Below are 24,246 nucleotides of genomic sequence, written 5' to 3'. Positions count from 1 at the left end.
CTTTTTATTAAACCACAATAGCAGTTTTTAGCGCAGGGAGCTGCGCTGAATGTCCAGCGCTGCTCTTGACGCTCATAGGCTCCCTGCGCTAAAAACCACTATTGCGGTTTAGTAAAAGGTGACCATATTGTAAAATATAGACAGCAGATATAAATTCAGAACTGTGCATAGTAAGTGAAGGGAAGTTTTCATCTCTGGGAATTTACCCAGTTAACTATTAAGTTATTTGGGCAAATTCCTTTGAAAACTGTGGTAATACTGCCTCCACTTTGCTAAATTTAAAATAAAATCATTTTTCCTACCTTGTCTGGTGATTTCTGGTTGCACTTTCTTCTTCTGACTGTGCATCCAATCTTTCTTCCCTTCTATCAGCCTGTATGCTTTCTCTCCTCCACACCTCATTCCCTCCCCCAACTTTTTCTTCCTCTCTCCCTGACCTTTCTTTCTTTTTTTCTGTTTCTCTTCTTTCCTTCTGTTTCCCTGCCTGCCCCCTTTCTTTCTTTCTCCCTGCCGTTCCCCAAGCCACTGCCACTGCCGCTGCCATCGGGGAACAGGACCCACCAATGGATAACAGGCCCCAAAGCCGACGCCGACGCATGCTCTCCCTGACGTCAATTCTGCAATCGGAGAGGAAGTTCCGCCCAGCCAGGCAGCGATTGGCTGGCCCGAACTTCCTCTCCGACTGCAGAATTGACGTCGGGGAGAAGAAGACTTATCGGCTCGATAGATTAGATCGCCAAGACAAAGTGAGTCCTGGGTGATCGACTCACTTTGCCTTGGCGAGCTACTGGCGCCCCTGCCTCGGGCCCCCTGTCAGCTCCGGGCCCAGCGGCCCTGCGGCACACCAGGCAACATCTTGCGGCACACTAGTGTGCCGCGGAACAGCGGTTGAAAAACACTGCCCTAGAGACATCAGGAAATATTTGAATATGGAGACCCAGGAAGTCCTTAGACCTATTTTTAAAGAAAAGTTTAAGTATCCAGTCCTTATCTGGAGCCAAAGCTACAGTCAGTAAGAGGGTGGCTGGAGTAGCCAATTCTCTATCTGATTGTTCCAATAAAGTGGAAACGTCCAAGGGTACTTCCTGCGGTGTTCCTTCATCTTCTTTCTTTTGAGGATCCTGATTTTTTGTAGGTAAATAATATACCCTTGTAAGAGGTGGTAAAGAATCCTCAGGTATTGTTAGTATCTCCAGAAAATAGCGCTTTATCATTTCTCGTGGAGAAATTGATGACATTTTTGGAAAATTGATTAAACGCAGATTATTAACCCGAGTCTTATTTTCAAGATCTTCCAATTTTGTTTTCATAAATTAAATTATCTTTAACAAGTAGATCTTGATTACTTTTAATTGTTTTAAGTTCCTTGTTTTCTTCTTGTATTTCGGACTTCAACAATACCATATCTTGCTTTAATAAATTGATTTCTCCTTTCTGGATTTTTATTTCTTGATCCAAATGTTTTATTTGCGGATTAAGGGAATTCCCTAAATTAGATACTAAGTCCCATAGAGAATCTAAAGTGACTTCAGAGGGCTTATCAGGTGGAATAAACGTAACTTGTGTCTTTAAATGTTGTTTATTTGAGTGCTTTACCTCTCTGAAGTCCTGAGTTCCTTCAGCCAACGTTGTCCCAGTCGCTGGTTCTTTCCAGAGGAGAGAATCACTCTGGGTTGTTCCCTGTAACGAGCCCTCCAACGAACTGGCCTCTCGGGGGGAGAACACTTCCTCTTCGGGTGTGCTCTCTCCTCACGTTGAACTGGCTCCCAGGGCTGAAGCGGAGGCGTCCTTACGTCGGGGCTCAGCGTGATGTCAAGCCCTTGAGGAGACCCCGCGGCACTACTCTCTGCTGGGACACTCGCAGGGTAATTCCCCGACGCTTCCTGCTCGCTCAGAAGTCGCCGAAAAATGTCATTGACAGTAGGCACCGGGGCTACCGAACGTCGGGAGGCTCCACCGACGCTTCTGCCCCTTCTTTTCGGCATTTTAGCCGACAGCTCTTAAGGTAAATGGACTATCCACGGCGTCCTCCCAGCAGTCAGATAGCAGTAGCGGCCATCTTGGATCCCTTCAAATGTCTCATGCTCACTGTCTTAACACCTGCTCTGGCAGAATATACATTTCAAATCTGACATATTGTAATCACAAAATATAAAATTATTTTTTTTCTACCTTCCACTGTCATATTCAAGTTGTTTCTTTTCCACTGTCTACCATCTCTCTCCCTGCCTTGTGTCATAGGTCAAACCTCTCTATTCCCCTTCATACAGCATCTCTCCTTTCCTCCCTTCCATTATCATGGGCAACATTTCTTTCTCTCTCCTCATGCACCATCTCTCCCTGCCTGCCACCCTCTGTTCAACATTTCTCTCTCTTTTCTCTATGCGTGTCTCTTTCTTCTCCACCATATGAAGGATTTTTCCAACCCACCCCTATACCTGAAAAGACAAGTCATATCTAAAAAAGCCAAATGTAAACCAGCACCTGTGTCAAGGTGGTCAAGTGCTGGTCTCTGTATAAAAGAGAAACCCCCGTGTTCCAGCCTCGCCTCCCACTCCACCTTACCTTATCAAACTCTGAAGAAACATGAATAAGGGGGAGGGGGAATTTCCACGCTGGTCCCCGCTCAGCACGTGCTGCTGTCTTATTTTACAAATGAGATGCCAAAAGCCTTAAAAAGGCAGCGCAAGTCAGGAGGGGATAGATATACAGGGCTCTGGTGAAAAAAAGTGGCTGTTCCCAGGAAATCTCTACAGCAACTGGACATGGCTTGACCCAAACAAGACCTGCTCATCTCCAATCCAGGCCACTGGCACGTCCATTTCCAGGAAGATCCCACGATGACTGCATCTGCTAGCTCTGCTCTGGAAGAAGTAAGTGATGTCAGAGGGGGATGTACCAGCAGATACAGTCATCGTGGGACCTTACTGGAGCAGAGCTGGTCACGTTGATGTTGATGCCGGGGGTGGGAGGGTGGAGGTCCGCTGTGTTGCCATTGATGCTGGGGGGGGGGCCCGCTGGGGGGGAGAGAGACCGCCGGTGGGGGGGGGGGGGCCCATTGTCGTTTTGAAAAAAATTGGCAAGGTATGTCAGCTGTTTGCCCTCTTCAGCGGGCCCCCCTGACAATTTCGGGCCCTAGGCACGTGCCTACTGGGCCTACCCATTAATCCAGCCCTGACCATAAGGCTCCCTGTGTAGGTTGACAGAGGGGTGTGGAATCCAAGGGAAAGGAGTGTGCAGGCTTTTTATATAAGGTGTTCATCATGAGGAAGAAATGTATTTGTCAGATTTGGACACAATCACTCCTTCAACCATCATTGCTACATTGGAAAAATGCATTCCATACATTGATAACTTAAGAGGCCACAATGATCCCAAAGTATAAAAAGGTCTTCTTGTCGGTTTGGGAAGCTTATATTCAGTCCTTATCTAAGGTCTGTAATGCTATTCTTAATGAACTGTGGCTTTGAAAACCACCAAATATGAAAGGTCGGTTCTCAATTTCTTCTAGTTTAACAATGATCAATATCATGCTCAGTTCCAGGAGGGAGGGAGGCTGACTGATGATAAATTATATAGTGGACTTAGTGGATGACCATAAGAGTATAGAACTTCCATGGATCTTATTCTCATTCTGGGTTGCATTTATTTACATCTTGTCTGGGTTGTAATGAGGCATAATAGGAGGCAGGATTGGGGGTTGTGGGGCGGTAAGATATTCTCTGCTACGATCTTGTCATCACTGTTGTATTTATTGTCATGTTTTTTATTGTTAACAAACAGATCTGACACACAAAGGGGGCAAGAGGGTTTTTTGTGTACTGTATGTGCTTTAAATATAGAACTGTGTGGCATGCAACAAACGAGCAAAATAGGGAAAACTTGAAAAAAAAACCTCTAGTTTCCTCTCTGAGCTACAAAATCTATATTGCTGGTTGTTCATAGCTGACACTATTTTCTAGAAGCCCTAAATATCTATCTTAGAAGCGTCAGGGTATTTCTGTCTATACAGATTCACTTCTGTCATTTTAGAGATAGAGGGGAGTGGAAGTGGAATGAAATATATCCCTTCTTCCTTTAACCCCTTAACCCCAAAACAAAAACACTAAAACCTGAATGAGGGATGCCCATCTAGACCAAATGCCTATGCTGCATCGAGCGTTCTCTATAAATTCACATTGATCAATGGTTTTGAATGTGCAGCTGGCAATGGAGGGTTTATATTATAAAGATGCCTCCACAAAAGAAAACAAAGGCAGAGAAGAGAGCACTCATATTCTGAAACAGCCATCAGAGGATGGCTCTTATAAAAGAAGAATCGCTCACTTGGGGGAACCCAATGTAACATAAGGAGCACATGCGTAGACAGCGATATACTCAGATTTATAGAGAAAGCATAGATGTTATTGTCCTTGGGCAGACATAAACTGCATGGTTCACAATTTTTATTTGCTGCTAGGGTCTGTTGCTAAAAAGCTCCTGAAGATTAAAGAGAAGCCCCTTTTCTCCCCCTTAGGACATACACACATGAGCCTCTGATTCCTGAAGACCACAGTAGGGTGTCTTTTGGTTCTTTGTGAATGAGAGTTTCCAAGAGTTTTGTTTTGTTTGGCTCTTTTGTATTCTAATACAGTGGAACCTCATGATGTTGATTTCCTAGCACAGCATGTTATTACCTTTCTTAATGTCTGTTGCCTTTCCTTTGCCTCCAAAACAGATTAATGTTAACAGTTACCTGGTAGCAGAGGTTACTGTTGACCAGTTTTCACAGCTCTTCAAAAGTTTAAATTATAAATACTGAGGGCCACATTCCATTAAACAGAACAGGGCTTCTAATATTTCAGAATTTCATTCATTTCAGCTAACATCTAAAACTAAACAATTCTGTAAATCTAACTATCCTCAAATATTTTTTTCTTCTGGCATGGCTTCATAAAAGGTGGGTATATTTGCTTCATTAAGACACTGTAGACAAAAGAGGAAGCAATAGTACATTTTTGACCAGGACTTTAATATTAGTCCAGTAGTAAGATATGAATTGGTGCTTTTTTTGGATGATCTTAATTAGCAACTGCACAACTGTTTTCCTGTACATGATGAATAGAATTTCATTATCCTGATCCCCTCAGCATATATAGATGATATGCATGAAAATTGGGTCAGGCTTGTCCAAGTTCAGTCCTTGAGGTCTATGGGCAGAGTAGGTTTTCAGGATGTCACTAATAAATATGCATGAAAGATCTGTATATAATGGATGTAATGGACATGCAAATTTCTCATGCATGTTCACTAAGGAAACCCTGGAGGCATGGCTTAAATGGTGCTGTAAAGATAGCATCATGAATGATTGCTTACAGCTGTGTTTTTAGTTCCTTCCAGAGGAATTATTCCACATTTAATATCTACATAAAAACTAGTGTCACTTTAATTTTGTTAAAGAATGTGTCAAGTATAAGAGCCATGACCCAAATCTCCAGTAGCATTATATGTTCATCTTTTCCTTTATGCTAAAGTAGGCAGTAAAGTAAATCTACCACTCTAGATGTCTTGTGTACACTTTGCTTTAATAATTGAAGTAGTTGGTGATGAATGTAATAATAATAATAACAACTTTATTCTTTTATACCGCCATAACCAAAGGTTCTAGGCGGTTTACACTAAAAAGAGCTGGACTCATTGTGCACTAACCACAGAGCAGATAGAGTGGCTCAGTGGTTTAAGCTACAGCCTCAGCACTCTGAGGTTGTGGGTTCAAACCCATGCTGCTCTTGTGACCCTGGGCAAATCACTTAATCTCCCCATTGCCCCAGGTACATTAGATAGATTGTGAGCCCACCAGGACAGATAGGGAAATGCTTGAAGTATCTGAATAAATCTCAAGTAAATCATTCTGAGCACCCTTGGGAGAATGGTATAGAAAACTGAATAAACAATTGAACCATGCCATACTAGGAAGGATTAGGTTCTTACCTCGATAATCCTCTTTCCTTTAGAACAGCATACGATTCCTTACAGATGGGGTTAAACAACCCAACCCACGAGTTGCTTGCAGAAGACAATTTTCTTCTCTCCACCCCCCCCTTGTCTCTCTGGGCAATGCCCTCTCTTCTCAGTCCATACCAATCTCGGCACTAATATGCTGGCATTTGAAGGACTCTGTTTCTCTTCCTTGCCTGCCTCAAACCATGACGGATACTTTTCCTAGTCTACAAGTCAATGCAGGAATTAACAGACATCTGAGAGGGTGGGGCATAAGGAATCATATGCTGTACAGCAGGGGTCTCAAAGTCCCTCCTTGAGGGCCGCAATCCAGTCGGGTTTTCAGGATTTCCTCAATGAATATGCATGAGATCTATGTGCATGCACTGCTTTCAATGCATATTCATTGGGGAAATCCTGAAAATCCGACTGGATTGCGCCCTCAAGGAGGGACTTTGAGATCCCTGCTGTACAGGAAAGAGGATTATCTAGGTAAGAACCTAATCCATTCTTCCTATGCAAAAAAGAATACAATGCCTCACAAATGGGACATACCAGAGAAATTCTTTGAGTCTAGGACAGGACAGATGAGCCTGCGCCCAGCAGAGAGGACCCAAAATCCTCTCTCATTTCTTCTTGCCCATGGGCTAAAAGCAGAAAGCCGCACTTCCTGATTGACATGGAATGCCAAAACTACCTTCAGCAGAAAGAAAGGCATGGTGTGCAAGCACACCCCTACTTCTAAGAATCTGAGGAAAGGTTCTCTGCAAGATTATGCCTGCAAATTCACTCCCTCTAGCTGAAATGATTGTGACCAAGAAGACTGTCTTCATGGTAAGATCCATGAGAGACTCCTCTGACAGCGGTTCATGTAGTGCTTTAGCAAGGGCTCGTAATAAAGTGTCGAGATTTCACACAGAGTCCGGCTGCCATACTAGAGGGCAGAACCAGAGAGCTCCCTTCAAGAAATGGGAAAATCTGGATGAGAGGACAAAGACTTTCTGTCCACTCAAGCTCTGTAACATGAAAGACCAGCTATTGGAACCTTTAGAGATCCTGCCACCAGGCTCTTCTCTAAACCATCCTGCAAAAATGACTACCTCAGAAACGGGAGCCCATAAAGGGTCTAACTGCTTTTCCTTATACCAGTACTGAAAGCATTACCAGACTTTTGCATAAGCTGCTACAGTCACAGGTTTCTTTGATTGCAGGAGAGTTGTGATAACCATATCCGAATAGCCAGTTCTTGCTAAGACTGTGCACAATAGCTAAGCCATAAGCTCAAAGCAATCTGGATTCTCTAGGCTTATGAGCCCCTGTAACAGAAGATTCTGGTGCAGCGGTAGTCTGAGACAAATGCCAACTGCAACTGGATTAGCTACGTGTATCAAGGATGATATGGCCACTCCAGGGCCGCAAGGATTACAGATCCTCGATAAGCAGTTATCCTGCTTATCATTAGCCATGTAAGGAACACATACAATAGCCCCATCATTGGCTATGGTTGTACTACAGAGTCTATACTGTTGCTTCTGGGCTCGGAACTTCAACTGAAGAAGTGAGGGGTTTTTCAGTTGTCTGGTGTGAGGGCAACCAAAGCCCTTGAACAAGAGGACCCTCACAAAGACTCATCTAGTCATAAAGATTGATATTAGTTATCAGTATCACCCAAGACTATGCAGAGAGGGAAACCTCTGGATAATGACTCCAGCTGGAGCCACCACTGTAGATTCTAGCATGCCTCCGCTCTCCAGACTGTGATTGAAGAGAGTCCTTCTGATGCAACCAAAGCAATTGCAGTGCACTCTGTAGGTGACACATGTGGTCTCTTGTTCATGGAAACACCTCTATAGTCGCTAACATGGAACCTAGTACCTTGTCAGCCTTGTCAAGAATTCTAAGATCTGGCTTCCGAGCTTCAGTTTGCGTGGCTCTGGCAGAAAAACTCAGCCCACAATTGTGTTCAACTGAACCTCCAAATACACTGGATTTTGAGTTGGCTTGCAAGTGGCTCTTTTTGAAATTTATAATCCACCCCAGATTCTGCAGAAGTTGGACTACCTGAGACACTGCCCTGCAACATTCCATCGCAGATGGTGTTCAGGTCAGCAAATCATCTAAGTACGGATAAACTTAGATGCCTGATTCACACAGATGTGCTGTTCTCACTACCATAAGAACATAAGAACATAAGAAGCGCCATCTCCGGATCAGACCTTCGGTCCATCAAGTCCGGCGATCCGCACACGCGGAGGCCCCGCCAGGTATACACCTGGTTTATTTTATAGCCACCATATCTTTATATGCCTTTCTCAAGGAGATATGCATCTAGTTTGCTTTTGAAGCGTGGGACTGTCGATTCCGCAATAATCTCCCCTGGGAGAGTATTCCAGATGTCCACCACTCTCTGTGTGAAGCAGAACTTCCTGACATTAGTCCTGAACTTGTCCCCCCTTAGCTTCATTTCATGTCCTCTTGTCCGTGTCAAATTGGACAATGTAAATAATCTTCTCTGCTCTATTTTGTCGATTCCTTTCAGTATTTTGAAGGTCTCGATCATATCCCCCCGCAGTCTCCTTTTCTCAAGGGAGAACAATCCCAGTGTTTTAAGTCGATCCTCATATACCAGTTTCTCCATACCTTTCACTAGTTTAGTTGCTCGTCTCTGCACCCTCTCCAGCAGTTTTATATCCAGTTTTATTACCATGGTGAAGGTGCAAGACAGTTACCAAATGGCAGTGACAAGAACTGAAAATGGATCTTTAGCACATGGCACCAGAGAAACTTTCTGTGATCTGGGAAGATGGGGATATGTAAGTAAGCCTCTGTCAAGTTTAGCAAGGCTAGAAATTTGCTCTGAACTACTGGGGCGATGACATTCTCACCACTTCCATTTAGAACCTGGAAACCTGTATTGACTGCCTTGAGATCCAGAATTAGTCTCCAGTCTTCCGAGTCTTTCTGTGACACATTGAAGTATATAGAATATCTATTTGAGACCAAGTGTACATCTGGTACAGGCCTAAATGCATCCAATTTGTAACAGCCATTGTACGGTTCAACACTGACTTTGGCTGTTTTCTCTGGTCTTCTAATCTAATCTTTGATTTTTTTTATACAATTCATCCCAACAGGATGGCTCAACTCGGTTAACAAAATATTAATAAAATTATACAAGAGATTAGAACAGAAACTATATCTTTTAGGCCAGAATTTTATCTTTTATGACTATTTGAAAAAGAAGGATTAGTAAATTTCTGAAATAATCTAATCTAATCTAATCCTTAGGTTTGTATACCGCATCATCTCCACGTTCGTAGAGCTCGACGCGGTTTACAGTAGGAGAAATAGGAAGGAACTACAACAGAGGGTTAGAGGTAGAAGTGTGAAGAAAATTTAGAGGACTTGGGATGCCAAGATATAAGAGTTTCCTTGATTCCTAAGTTGGAGGGAGACTTACATTTTTTGAGAAAAGCCAGGTTTTCAGATGTTTGCGGAAAACTTGGAGAGAGCTCAAGTTCCGAAGAGGGGAGGTAAGGTTGTTCCAGAGCTCAGTGATTTTGAAGTGGAGGGAGGTCCCTAGCTTTCCTTTGTGGGAAATGCCTTTTAGCGAGGGGAAGGATAGTTTTAATTTGTGGGAGGATATGGTGGTATTAGGGTTTGAGGAATTCCAAGAAAGAGGGATAAAGGAAGGGAGGATACCATATAGGATTTTGAAAGTTAAACAGGCGCATTTATAGTGGACGCTGGCGATTATCGGAAGCAAATAAATATGTCTTCAGTACTTTACTAAAAGTGGGTAGATGAGAGAGAACTCTAATTATAGAAGGAAGGTCATTCTACACTTTTACGAATAAAAAAAAGAAAATGATCGATAAAAATTGGCCATAGTTTTTATTCCTTTAACAGTGGGAAAGCCAAGTTTATATTTCTGAGAGCTTCTAGAATTAGAGATTTCTTGTAAATGAGACAGGAAGCAAAGGAGAAAAAAATACCATATAGGATTTTGAAAATTACAGTTGACATTTAAATTGGATCCTCCAGTAAACAGGAAGCCAGTGAATGGATATACCACAGAGTCCAGAAAAATATCCCTGAGGAAATTTGAGTTTGTATCCTGTAATTATTGTATTTCTCCAAAATCTACCTATTCTTTTTATTTTAAGTCCTTAATTTTTCTTGTCAATATGTCCTTGTAAGTCTCCCCCTTGTTTTTAACATTGTAAAACGCTTAGAATTCATGATAGGCGTTTCAATAAATATTAATAAAACTTGGATGTCCAGGACTCGTTGGTTTGAAGAAATCTGTGCCAAAGTTTCCCAGAACTCTGAAAGACTTTCTCCTATGCCTTCCTCCTATGATCCCAGAGGTCAGTCTTGCACGATTGAGCCTTCTATGCATTTGTTGCTGAGTGAAAGCCAGCTGCAGGGGTTCTTCTGGAGCCTCCAAACCTCTGTCTAGACTCCTGAAAGGAGTGCTGTGATGAGGAACCCGCAGACCCATAACGTGGTTTTCTGTAGCCAGGAAAGGAACTATGGCAGGAACTCCCATAGCCTCATGGTTTACTGTTTGGTAAGGACTTAGAACAACAATCCATCATGCTGGTCAACAAGTCATCTAGTCCTTTTCCAAAAAGCATCTGACCTATGAAAAGGAGCTTGCTCAAGGTGGCTTTAGATGTTGAATCTCCTGCCCACTGCCTGAATTAGAGCATTCTATGGGCAAAGATTATAAGCTGACACTTTACTCTTGAACTTTAGCATGTCATAAATAGTGTCTGCCGGTTAGTACCACATGAGAGCTCCCCAGAATCTGGCAAAGCATCCTATGGCAGGCCCACACTACAAAGAAAGCTGCAGTCGCAGTTTTAAGGCCTAAAGCCTCTTGAGGACTAAGTACACTCCGTGATCCAGGAAGTGATGTCAGAGGAAGAGCTGACACTGGCGCAACAGCAGCTTAGGTGTTGCTGCTTGTGTTACAAATGTTACAGAGGTACAGAAGAAGGGAAGCGATGTACATGTGTGGAAGTGGGGGGAGGGTACAGAGAGGAGGACAGGTGGCTGCACCCTCATGAAGATGGTGCTCGGGACGGACCACCTCCCCCTTACTATGCCACTGCTAGCAATGACGAGTCATGGTTTAGAAACAATAGCAGGACTTTATGATCCCGATATTGAGTTTTCTGCCCCTCCTGACCCATAGAGTGACCAGAGGGGAATTATACCCATGGTTCCCGGCCGCCACCTCACATATCCCTTGATATAAGGATGCTCCTCAGCCAACCATCCAGTGCAAAACTAACATGATACTACAATTCCTACTATTTATTATTTCAATAGAACTACCAGATGTATGCAGCGCTGTACATTAAACACACAAAAGATAGCCACTGCTCAAAAGAGCTTACAATCTAATTATGAAAGACACACTGTACAAAAATGGTAAATCAATATATGATATGGGATCTAAACTACCTGAGCAGTCCATAATATTTGACTTTCACCAAAACTGATGCAATTTGAGGCAGGAGACTTTTAAAATAAAATTGGAAAATCCAAGATGGCCATCACGGACCGACTCTCTCTCTCATAGTAACATAGTAGATGACGGCAGATAAAGACCCGAATGGTCCATCCAGTCTGCCCAACCTGATTCAATTTAAATTTTTTTTTTTTTTTTTTTTCTTCTTAGCTATTTCTGGGCAAGAATCCAAAGCTTTACCTGGTACTATGCTTGGGTTCCAACTGCCGAAATCTCTGTTAAGACTTACTCCAGCCCATCTACACCCTCCCAGCCATTGAAGCCCTTCCCTGCCCATCCTCTACCAAACGGCCATACACAGACACAGACCGTGCAAGTCTGCCCAGTAACTGGCCTTAGTTCAATATTTAATATTATTTTCTGATTCTAAATCTTCTGTGTTCATCCCACGCTTCTTTGAACTCAGTCACAGTTTTACTCTCCATCACCTCTCTCGGGAGCGCATTCCAGGCATCCACCACCCTCTCCGTAAAATAGAATTTCCTAACATTGCCCCTGAATCTACCACCCCTCAACCTCAAATTATGGCCTCTGGTTTTACCATTTTCCTTTCTCTGGAAAAGATTTTGTTCTACGTTAATACCCTTTAAGTATTTGAAAGTCGGAATCATATCTCTCCTGTCTCTCCTTTCCTCTAGGGTATACCTATTCAGGGCTTCCAGTCTCTCCTCATTCGTCTTCTGGCGCAAGCCTCCTATCATTTTCGTCGCCCTCCTCTGGACCGCCTCAAGTCTTCTTACGTCTTTCGCCAGATACGGTCTCCAAAACTGAACACAATACTCCAAGTGGGGCCTCACCAATGACCTGTACAGGGGCATCAACACCTTCTTCCTTCTACTGACTACGCCTCTCTTTATACAGCCCAGAATCCTTCTGGCAGCAGCCACTGCCTTGTCACACTGTTTTTTCGCCTTTAGATCTTCGGACACTATCATCCCAAGGTCCCTCTCCCCGTCCGTGCATATCAGCTTCTCTCCTCCCAGCATATACGGTTCCTTCCTATTATTAATCCCCAAATGCATTACTCTGCATTTCTTTGCATTGAATTTTAGTTGCCAGGCATTAGACCATTCCTCTAACTTTTGCAGATCCTTTTTCATATTCTTCACTCCCTCTTCGGTGTCTACTCTGTTACAAATCTTGGTATCATCTGCAAAAAGGCACACTTTTCCTTCTAACCCTTCAGCAATGTCACTTACATACATATTGAACAGGATTGGCCCCAGCACCGAACCCTGAGGGACTCCACTAGTCACCTTTCCTTCCTTCGAGCGACTTCCATTAATCACCACCCTCTGGCGTCTGTCCGATAGCCAGTTTCTGACCCAGTTCACCACTTTGGGTCCTAACTTCAGCCCTTCAAGTTTGTTCAACAGCCTCCTATGAGGAACTGTATCAAAGGCTTTGCTGAAATCCAAGTAAATTACATCTAGCATATGTCCTCGATCCAGCTCTCTGGTTACCCAATCAAAAAATTCAATCAGGTTCGTTTGGCACGATTTACCTTTTGTAAAGCCATGTTGCCTCGGATCCTGTAACCCATTAGATTCAAGGAAATACACTATCCTTTCTTTCAGCAACACTTCCATTATTTTTCCAACAACTGAAGTGAGGCTCACCGGCCTGTAGTTTCCTGCTTCATCCCTGTGACCACTTTTATGAATAGGGACCACATCCGCTCTCCTCCAATCCCCAGGAATCACTCCCGTCTCCAGAGATTTGTTGAACAAGTCTTTAATAGGACTCGCCAGAACCTCTCTGAGCTCCCTTAGTATCCTGGGATGGATCCCGTCTGGTCCCATCGCTTTGCCCACCTTCAGTTTTTCAAGTTGCTCATAAACACCCTCCTCCGTGAACGGCGCAGAATCTACTCCATTTTCTCGTGTAACTTTGCCAGTTACACGAGAACCCTCATTCTGTGTTAAGGTTGAAAAGATTCAAAATGGGCTTGGTTCCCTGACACCGAGTTGAAGAAAAGGAGACATGGTGGTTGTGGCCACTGAGGTGCTACAAGAATCACAATAGCTTGTTGGCGCAGTTTGAACAAAGTTTTCCCTATTAATGGAATTGTAGGGAAAGCATATAGAAACTTGTTGGTCCAGTCCAGAAGGAAGGCATCTGACTTCAGGTGATTGAGAGTGTATATTCTGGATCATAAAAGAGGAAGTTTGTGATGTAGTGAGAAGCAAAGAGATCTATCTCCAGAATCCCCCAGTTTGAAAATATCTGATGTAACAAAGTCGAACTGAGTAACCATTTGTGAGGTTTTAAGAATCTGCTGAGCTTGTCTCTAGAATATTTTGTTTTCCTGCTAGGTAAACAGCTTTGAGGAATAATAATAATAATAATAACTTTATTTTTGTATACCGCCATACCCAGTGAGTTCTAGGCGGTTCACATTAGTTAAACATGGGTTACATGCAGTTGAGAGTTGGTTGAACAGGTTTACATTAATTAAATATAGTTACATGCATCGTTACATGCGGTTCACATTAATTAAACATAGTTACAAGCAGTTAAGTAATAATTGAACAGAATTGCATGGAGTTAGGTGTTAAAATGAGCAGGGATGCAGGCAGCGGTGAAGATAAGATTGGGGAGAAGGAAAAGGTGGGTCGGGGGGAGGAGGTGGGGCGAGATGGGAGGGGGGGATCTATGAGGAGGGGGGCCATTAAGTGTCGTGGCGTTGGAAGAGGTGTGTTTTGAGTAGTTTTCTAAAGTTGAGGTAGGTTGGAGCCTCGAGGATTAATTGGGCTATCCATGGGTTTAGCTTGGCGGCCTGGAAGGCGAGGGTTTTGTCGAAGAATTTATTGGAGTGACAGAGTTTTAGGGAGGGGAAAGCAAATATCTGGATTCTGCGGGAGTTCTTGTTTCTGTTATTCAGGATAAAGTGTGGGTTGATGTAGTTTGGGGCTAGGCCGAATACTGTTTTGTAGCAGAAACAGGCAAATTTAAATAGGACTCTGGATTCCAATGGTAGCCAATGAAGTTTGTGGTAGAAAGAGGTAACATGGTCCCATTTTTTTAAGCCGAATTTAAGGCGGACAGCGGTGTTTTGGATCATTCTGAGTCTTCTGGTATTTTTCTTCGTGGAGCTCAGGAAAATGATATTACAATAGTCCAGTATGCTTAGAACGGAGGATTGGACTAGGAGGCGGAATGACGTGTTGTCGAAATATTTTTTTATGGTGCGTAATTTCCAGAGCGCCGAGATACTTTTCCTAACTGTATTGTCGGTGTGCTTCTCCAGGGTTAGGTGTTTGTCCAGTGTGACTCCTAGTATTTTTAGGGTTTGTTCGAGGGGAAAGGTCGATCCTTTTACTTGAATTGTGGTGTCTATGATTTTGTCTTTGGGGCTAGCAAGGAAAAATTTTGTTTTGTCGGGATTTAGTTTAAGTCTGTAGGATTGCATCCAGAGTTCTATCTGGTTGAGTGTATTTGAGAGGGAGGTGAGGAATTCTGGTGTGAAGCTGGATAGTGGGATGACTATTGTGATGTCATCTGCGTAGATGTAGAATTTGAGTTTGTGGCTCTGCAGGAGATTGCCCAGGGAGGCAAGGTAGACATTGAACAGGGTGGGGGACAGGGGGGAGCCCTGCGGAACACCTCAGGAGTTGTCCCAGCTGTATGAAAAGGAGTCATTCTTAAATACTCGATATGATCTGTTTCTTAGGAATCCCTGGAACCAGTTGAGGACCTGGCCGGAGATGCCGATGAATGCAAGGCAGTCTGAGAGAATGTTGTGGTCGACTAAGTCGAAAGCACTGCTCAGGTCGAGTTGCACGATCAATGCGCTGGAGCCCTGGCTAAAGAGTGTGTGTAGATTGTCTAGTAGAGAGGCTATGATGGTTTCGATACTGTGGTCAGAGCGGAAACCTGATTGGTTTTCATTTAGGATGTTGAATTTTTCCAGATATGTGGTTAGTTCGGTATTTACCACCCCTTCAGTTATTTTGGTGAATAGTGGGATACTTGCAATTGGTCTGTAGTTAGACGGTGAATTGGGTGGTTCTTTTGTGTTTTTTATGATTGGGGTTATCGAAATGCGGCCCTGTTCTGCTGGAAAGCTTCCTGTGGATAGAAGGTGGTTTGTCCAAGCCAGCATATTGGCTTTAAAGTGGATCGGAGCAGTTTTCAGGATGTGTGGAGGGCAGGTATCCAGTCTGCAGAAGGAGTTGGTGTATTTGTTAAAGTATTTGTTGAAGGTGTGCCAGTCAATGATAGTGAATTGATTCCAGCTTAGGTCCATTCTGGACCCTGGGTCTCGTGTAGTCCTGTCTGTGTCCGGCAGGATAGGGAAGTCCCCGTGGGGGTTTGGGGGGAAAGTTAACGATGATCTTAGTTTCTGTGTCTTAGAGTTGAAGAAGTCTGCTAGGGTGTTAGCGGTTAATGAAGATTCGTCATCGTGGTTTTCGGTGAGTGTCTCTAGGTTGTAGAGGTCGTTGACCAGTTTAAAGAGGTTGCTACTGTTGTTTGTATGCTGCGAGGGATTACCCAGGACCAGATCTGCATGGCTTCTTGACAAAAGAGGCGGGATCCTATCCCTCTGATTGTTCATATAGTACATAGCTACTTGGTTGTCTGTTCAGATGAGTACTACCTGACTGAGGCGGCAATCTTGAAAGGTATGGAGAGCATTGCAGATTACTTCTAATTTGAGGAGATTAATGAATTTCTAATCTAATCTTGCATTTGCGAGTCGAACAAACCTGTACAAACTCTAGGCAACTTACAAGGATAAGGAAGGGGAGGGGAGCAGGAGGAGGGACAAGGGAGGGTTGGGGAGGGTATAGAAAGAAAGCAAATTAGCATTAATTGTCAAAGAGATGAGTTTTCAGCTTTTTCCGGAAAACGGTGTAGTTGGCCTCCTTCCTGATTGTTTCTGGGAGGTCATTCCAAGTTTTTATTCCCAGATAGGTTAGTATGGAGTTGAAGATTTGCCTGTAGTGAAGGTTCTTTGTGGACGGCAAGTTTAGCTGTATTCTGTTTAGGATTCTTCTGGATGTAGCAGGAGAATTGATGTAGCAGCAGCATTGAGAATGTAGCAGGATAAGCAAGAGTTTCCATGCAATATGTGGTGTAGGATGCACAATATTTTGAAGCTTATCCGGGATGATATTGGAAGCCAGTGTAATTGTTTCACGAAGGTTGAGAACGAATTATATTTCTTTAGGTTGAAAATCAGTCTTACAGCTGGATAAGTTTAAGTTTATGGATTAGAGTGGTATTGATGCCCAAGTAAATGGGTATTTACCCTGTTTTCTATTCTATCAATTATTGTATTTCTCCCTCTTAACCAAATATATAATTTATGTCTGTCAGTGAGTCTTGTACTTGCTACCCTATATTTATTTGCAATTTTAACTTTGTACACCACTTAGATACTTGATAAGCAGGATATCAAATTTTAAATGAAACGATGCGGCGGAGTGTGGAAGAGTAGGCCTCTGAACAGATTGGTCGGTGTTAACCACCACTGAAGGGATTGACGAAGGTGACGAAGTTAACAGCAGTCTCTGGAGAGCGGGTGTAAGGCTTGAAACCATTGGGACGAGAGTTCCCATTGAGGTTCTCCAATATAGACAGGCAAATGGAGTTACATGAACTATCGATGCCATGTGACATAGAAGATGAATCATTTGGTGTGCAGTGACAGGTTGAAGAGTGGATACTTTCTGACAAATTTCAGTTATGGTTAAAATGCACAAGTTTAAGTTGTGTCTAGAAGGGCTCCAATAAACTCCAAAGTTTGAGTTGGTTGGAGATAAGATTTCTAGTAACTGACTGTAAATCCCAGAAGCTCTGGAAGACGTACTGTCAAACTGATAGTTGATTGAGCTGCTTGAGGGGAAGTGGCCTTGTTCAGGGAATACATGAAAGCTGTAACAGCGGAGTGCTGCAGCTACTACAACTACACATTTTGTAAAAACTCTGGGTGCTAAAGCTAAAACAAATGGAAGCACTCTGTACTGGAAGTGATGTGTACTCATTCAAAAGTGATGGTATTTCCTGTGGGCTGGGAGGATAGGAATGCGAGTGAAGGCCTCCTTGAGATCTAGAGAGCAAAGCCAGTCGTTTCTCTCCAAAAGTGGTAACAGGGCTCCCAGAGAGATCATTCTGAACTTCTCTTTCACAAAGTATTTGTTGAGAGCACAGAGATCTAGTCTTCAGTATTAGGAAATACTTGGAATAGAATCCTCAGCCTCCTGCAGAGTAACTTGTCCTATTGCATTGATCTGGAGGAAGGCTGAGAGCTCTTAATGAATAAATATGGTCTGTTGGGAACTGAAAGATGACTTTCTTGGATGATGGTTTGGAGAAGTGGGTTTTTTTTAGATGAAGAGCATAACCTTGTCTCACTGTTTGTAGGACCCAGTGGTCTGATGTTATGAGGGACCATCGGTGATAGGAGTGAGATGACCCCCTGATCTGAAGGGTTTGGGGTGTAGGCTGTACTAGGCTGGCTAGGCTCTCTAGAAAGAAGTAAAAAACAAAAAAACCTGATGATTTTTGCTGAGTCTACAGTTGAATCTTTTGTGCCCTCTGTTGCTTGGGACGTTGAGGAGCTCTTGAAAAGCAGATAACTGAACATATCTGCACCTGGAACAGTAGGAAGACCACTTAGGATTGTAAAACTGTTTGAAAGGATGGAATTTGGAAGATCTTGAAGCTGACAAAATGGTTCATGTCTTGTGATCTTCTGGGTGGCCTCCTCTATTTTTTTCTCCAACGAGCTCATCACACAAGCATGGGATATTAGCTAAGCACTCAAACATTGGAATCCCAAGTCAAACTCTCAGCCATACTTATCAACTCATGGCAATAGATAATGCTGATGTTCGTAAGGTGACATCAAAGATTGATCTTGCCATATACTCTCTCATTTCCAACAAGACATTAGAAAGATGTTGAAACTCATTTAATAGATCATCAGGAATAAATTGTTCATAATGAGTTTTTTTTTTTTTTATAATGACTTCATGTAAAAGGTCATAAAATTGTAACTCGGTGTTCCACTGGTCAACATGAGTTCTGAAAACGTCTACAGCCAAATCAGTCCAAAGTTCTTCCTTATCTACTTATAAGTATGTTGTTGAGGAGTTTAAGACGTGGCTCCTGATGATTGCTTTTTGAGTAAGTTTTCTAATTTGGTCCTGTAGAGAAGGCACTGGTACTGTGGAAGACATCGGCACAGATGGTGCAGTTGGGCATTGAGGCATGGTGACCTAGATGATGAGGCACCACTTGTAAAGAGAGCAACCTTGTCTTGATATGTCAATGGTTAAAATGCGTCAATGGACAGAACACTAGAGACGCTGCCGATGTATGTTGCGATGCTGATACATGCCTAGATGGAGAAGGTTACTTATGCTTCTTAGCCCTTTTAGCGGGTTACTCTGATGGCGGCAGCAGCAATGATGCCAACATTGATCGAGAGGTCAATGTTGGTTCCAGCTTCGATGCCAACAATGGTCTCTGCATTTCTGCATCAGAGGTTGCAGACATTCCTGATGCTCCTAATGTTGCACCAAAAAGATTTTTTGAATTGGAGCTGTCTAGTCTTTAGTAATCTTTTTTGAAGCTTGGAGCAGCGCTGACAAGAGTCTGTATGGTGGTCAGGACCAATGCACTGAGCACACCAGTTATGTGAATCAGTAATTGAGATGGTCTTTTGCACTGGGTGCACTGCTTAAAGCCACTAGAAGGCTTTGACATGGACGGAAAGACCAATGACGTTAGATTGAAGGACTCAATGGTCCGGGGAGGTCAAGTAAATTTAAACTTGAAAATGGTTCAACGCTCCCGATCTGCAAACAGGCTTTGAGGGCCCAAAGGCCTGAAAAAACATTAAAGGTGGAAAAAATGAAAATTTTTACAAGAAAAAGAACGAACTATGAAAATAAACGAAAATAATGATCAAAACAAGATCAGGAAGGCACAAAAAAACAAAGTTTGATACACCTTTGGGGAACGCCAAAAGAACAAAGCTTCTCAGCTCTGCGGAAAACTTGAGAACTGATGGTCTCGCGAGTCAAGGTCTGGCAGGAAGGCATTGGTACACACACAGTATGGGCAGTTTCAAGACTTGCAAACATTTTAAAGTGACAGTACACTTTTGCACTGTCCATACCGGGTTCCATGGATAATGTCACTCACATGTGAGAACATACTGCCTGCTTGTCCTAGGATAAATCATTAAATAAGTGAACATCTTGCATAGTGTACTGTAGCAAGCACTCCTTAATGTTCACTGCTTTTGATCTCGTATCTACCCAGATAAATTTATATTGTTGCATTTTCTTTTATATTCAGATATTTTGTGCTAGCTTGTTCATGTCCATTAGTTTAGACCTTATTACATTACTTTACATTATAGAATGTAAGACATTTCTTCCTTTATGCTCTTTCTCCAGTTACAGGAGGCTCATACCAAGATCCAAACAGTTGGCAGCCTCTTAGTGAAGCCAGTTTGTACATTACAATTGCTAAATCTTGCTCCGCTTACCCCTGTCTGGACATCGTAGAGAGTGTGGGTGAGAATGATGTTGAAAACTGCATGAGAGCGACTGCTCTCCTCGTTCATGTTGGTAGCTGCCACAGTTCGAGATTTGTTCCCTTCTGACATCAGCGATTCAATATCCTAAAACAACAGACAGCAATTCACTACAAATTATATCTCAGAACCAAATGTTAGCATAACAAATGTTCATTGCATGTGTCAATCATTTAACATAACTATCTATAATAATAAAACCCTAAGCGCGCATGCGTACTCCCACTTGTGTGTTCCGTGATTAGTAGGTCCCTGGCAGGTAGGAGTGCGCATGCATGCCTAGGGTTCTGCTTTCCAGTACACAATAGTGACCTTGACCCTGCCCTGATCCCCTCAGAAGCTCCCATATAATCGTTGTCGCCCCCCCCCCTTCGCTGCACCTGAACCCCCGTTGACCCTCCCACCGCAAAATGACCACAAACCTCAAGCCTCCAGCAGTGTCCGCAGCACTCCAAACACGCTGCCTCACGGCCCTCCACCGCCCCGATTTCCTCTGCCGCGTCCATGATGACATCACCAAAGAAGCGGCAGAGGAAATCAGGGCAGCAGAAGGCCGCGAAGCAGCGCACCAAGAGCGCTGCGGACACTGCCAGAGCCGGGAGGCCCATCAGTCGACTCGCAATGGAAGAGTCAGTGGGGTCGGCTGCACAGCGACGGTAGTGGATGGGGGGGAGATGGAAACATGCTTCTCAAGAGTTAAATCATAGAAAGGAGGTCTGGGGGCCACTAAGGACATAAGAAGGGGCACTGGGGCACTATAGACACGGGACGGAGGCACTGGGGGCACTAAGGACATGGAAAGGAGGCACTAAAGACATAGCAAGGGGCACTAAGGACATGGGAAGGAGGCACTGAGGGCACTAAGGACATAGGAAGGGGCACTGAGAGCACTAAGGACATAAGAAGGGGCACTGAGGGCACTAAGGACATAGGAGGACTGAGGGCATTAAGGAAATAGGAAGGGGCACTGAGGACATAGGAGGCACTGAGAGCACTAAGGACATAGGAAGGAGGCACTGAGGGCACTAAGGACATAAGATGGGACACTATGGACATAGGAAAGGGGCCACGGAGAGACAGGCAGGCATGGAGCAACAGAGAAATACAGGCAGGCAGGGGGCCAGGGAGACAGAGACAGAAAGAAAGAGACAGACAGACAGGGGGCCAGAGAGAGACACAGACAGAAAGAATGACAGACAGAGAGCCAACGTCCAAGAAGAGAGAGAGAGACAAAGAAAAAAAAAAATACCAGACAGATAGACATCTACTCTAGCACCCGTCTATGTTTCAATGTTTAATGTAACAGGCTTAAACACTATATTATATAATATCAACTTTAATATCACTGTCAAGAACTGTTTTTAAATTTAGGAGTCAGATAGTGGATCGGTGGTCGATCCCCTCCTGGAGAATGGAGGGCTAGTATGCAGTAGTGCTCTACTATAAAGCCATTGTCTCCAATTTACTCTCCCTCCCCTGTCTCTACTCCTTTCTCTTCATTCATTAGGAATTCTGGAATACAGAATTTGTCAAACATTCGTAGCCAAAAACTTTTGCTTAAAGACAATTTCAAATAGATATATTTCAGTGGCAACACAAATATTAGTACTGTGGTGCCATCCATTCTTTCATAGTAACATAGTAGATGACGGCAGATAAAGACCCGAATGGTCATCAATTTAAATTTTTTTTTTTTTTCTTCTTAGATATTTCTGGGCAAGAATCCAAAGCTTTACCCGGTACTGTGCTTGGGTTCCAACTGCTGAAATCTCTGTTAAGACTTACTCCAGCCCATCTACACCCTCCCAGCCATTGAAGCCCTCCCCTGCCCATCCTCCACCAAACGGCCATACACAGACACAGACCGTGCAAGTCTGCCCAGTAACTTGCCTAGTTCAATATTTAATATTATTTTCTGATTCTAAATCTTCTGTGTTCATCCCACACTTCTTTGAACTCAGTCACAGTTTTACTCTCCCCCACCTCTCTCGGGAGCGCATTCCAGGCATCCACTACCCTCTCCATAAAGTAGAATTTCCTAACATTGCCCCTGAATCTACCATCCCTCAACCTCAAATTATGTCCTCTGGTTTTATCATTTTCCTTTCTCTGGAAAAGATTTTGTTCTACGTTAATACCCTTCAAGTATTTGAACGTCCTGCTAAGCTTCTCCTGGCTCTCGTCCTATCTCACCTGGACTACTGCAACTCTCTTTACATTGGTATTCCTTTGTTCCTTCATGTGCCTACAGTTAATCCAATCTACTGCAGTCAAATTACTTCACAATGCCCATTAATTTGATCATGTCACCCTTCTCTTCCGAGCACAAGAAAGGAGTCGTGAGGATGAGATGTCAATAATTCAGCCACAGGTGTAAAGTTGATAGTAGCACTGTGAGGACTCAACACTGACAGTGTTTCAGCATCTATGCCTTTGTCAAGAGTCTCAATGGCTGGTAGTTCTATCACCTAAATAGAGCATTCAATGCAAGTGAAATTTAGAAAGAACAGGAAAATTGGACCTGCATTGAATGCTCTATTTATGTGATAGAATTACCAGCCATTGAGACTCTTGACAAAGGCATAGATGCCGAAACACTGTCAGTGTCAAGTCCTCGCAGTGCTACTATCAACTTTACACCCGTGGCTGAATTATTGACATCTCATCCTCACGACTCCTTTGATGTGCTTTGATTGTCTCATCGTTGAGGCCCCTTTGGGCTCCCTTTTTTGACCCTTCTCTTCCGCTTAGATCACTGGCTTCTTGGCACTGCACAGATCAAATACAAACTTCTAGTTTATAAACTTCTTCTAGTTTATAAATCTCTTCAACCTGCAGCCCCTCCTTACCTTCACAATATCCTTACCCCTTACATTCCCCTATGCTTCCTCCACTCAGCTGACCAGAACCTTTTCAATATCCCCCTTGCTTTCCTCTCAACATCTCACAAAATTATGTTTTTAAATATCTGGACCCCAAATTATGGAAGGACTTTCCTCCTCTGTATTAGAAATCAGACCACAGTTGTGGCCTTTAAAAATCTTAAAGCCCACCTTTTCTCTGAATCCTTCCTCATCCAAATAACCTTTTCCCCTTTACCATTTTAATTCTTATTTCTCCTCTTATACTGTCCTGATTTTAATTGAGTAAACTGCTCAGATATCTACATTTAAGACTTGTGTAATATATCAGTAGAATAAGTAAACAGGCTTAAAAAAATAAATTTAGGGATGTTTGGGGGCCATTAACAAAATATGGTGAAGAATGATTATTATTTTTTCCCTTTGAGCATACACGTCCAAGTTAGGGGAGGGAGGGGAGGGGATACTTTTTATTTTCAGATGATTGAGGATAATTAATGGATGTGTGTGTGTGGGGGGGGAGGGAATTTGGTTCTGAATTAATCTCTGATAGAATGTTAAGTGACGTTGAAGTGTAAAATGATTTATTCTGTATTGCACTTATTGAAAGTTTTTAAAAATGAATAAAGAATATGTATTTTTTTTTTTTTTTTTAAGTTTTCCAGTTGCACCTTGCTCTTGTTTAACAATTGTGTATAAGAATCTTGCATCAGATGTTTCTTTTTCTTAACTCATAGAACATATCCTCCTGAACTTGGGATAGATAAATTAGATCTTACATGCTAATTTTCATAAGAACATAAGAATAGCCTTACTGGGTCAGACCAATAATCCTTCAAGCCCAGTAGCCCGTTCTCACGGTGGCCAATCCAGGTCACTAGTACCTGGCCAAAACACAAGGAGTAGCAACATTCCATGTTATCAATTCAGGTCAAGCATTCATTCTGGAACTTGGAGACATAGTAAATGGCTGTGTAGCTGTTGAGCTCCCTTCCCTGGGCACTCTTTACTGGTTCACAGCTTTACAATTTTTCTCCTTTTAAGACAGAAAATCTGAAAATCTTCCACTAATGGCTTCCGTTAAACAATATAAGCCTGAAACTGCTGAAAAATCTGCTGGGAAGTCAAAAAGGCTAAAAAAAGACCCACTCACCCCTGTCAAGACTCCTCTGCCTGTAGATGCATTAGATATGATTGAATTATTGGAGGAGCTGAGAAACATCAGACTAGCTCTGAAGGAGATGGCTGGGATAAAAGAAGAAATGGCAAATATGAGTAACAAAATGGATATGGTTACCAACAGAATGGAT

General features: G+C 43.0%; 1 protein-coding gene across 3 annotated transcripts in view; it reads right to left on the bottom strand.

The window, feature by feature from the left end:
- The window catches only part of KIF13B (kinesin family member 13B), a 485,412-nt gene that overhangs the window by 324,744 nt on the left and 136,422 nt on the right, over positions 1 to 24,246 (bottom strand). For all 3 annotated transcript variants that reach the window (XM_033935468.1, XM_033935467.1, XM_033935469.1), the window contains exon 8: positions 20,028 to 20,162. In XM_033935468.1, coding sequence (XP_033791359.1) covers positions 20,028 to 20,162 — 135 coding nt within the window. The remainder of the gene's footprint in view (positions 1 to 20,027; positions 20,163 to 24,246) is intronic.

This window comes from Geotrypetes seraphini, chromosome 3 (genome assembly GCF_902459505.1).
Source record: "Geotrypetes seraphini chromosome 3, aGeoSer1.1, whole genome shotgun sequence".
NCBI lineage: Eukaryota > Metazoa > Chordata > Amphibia > Gymnophiona > Dermophiidae > Geotrypetes > Geotrypetes seraphini.
The sequence above is the reverse complement of the archived record's forward strand: the minus strand, read 5'-3'. Positions and strand labels throughout refer to the sequence as shown.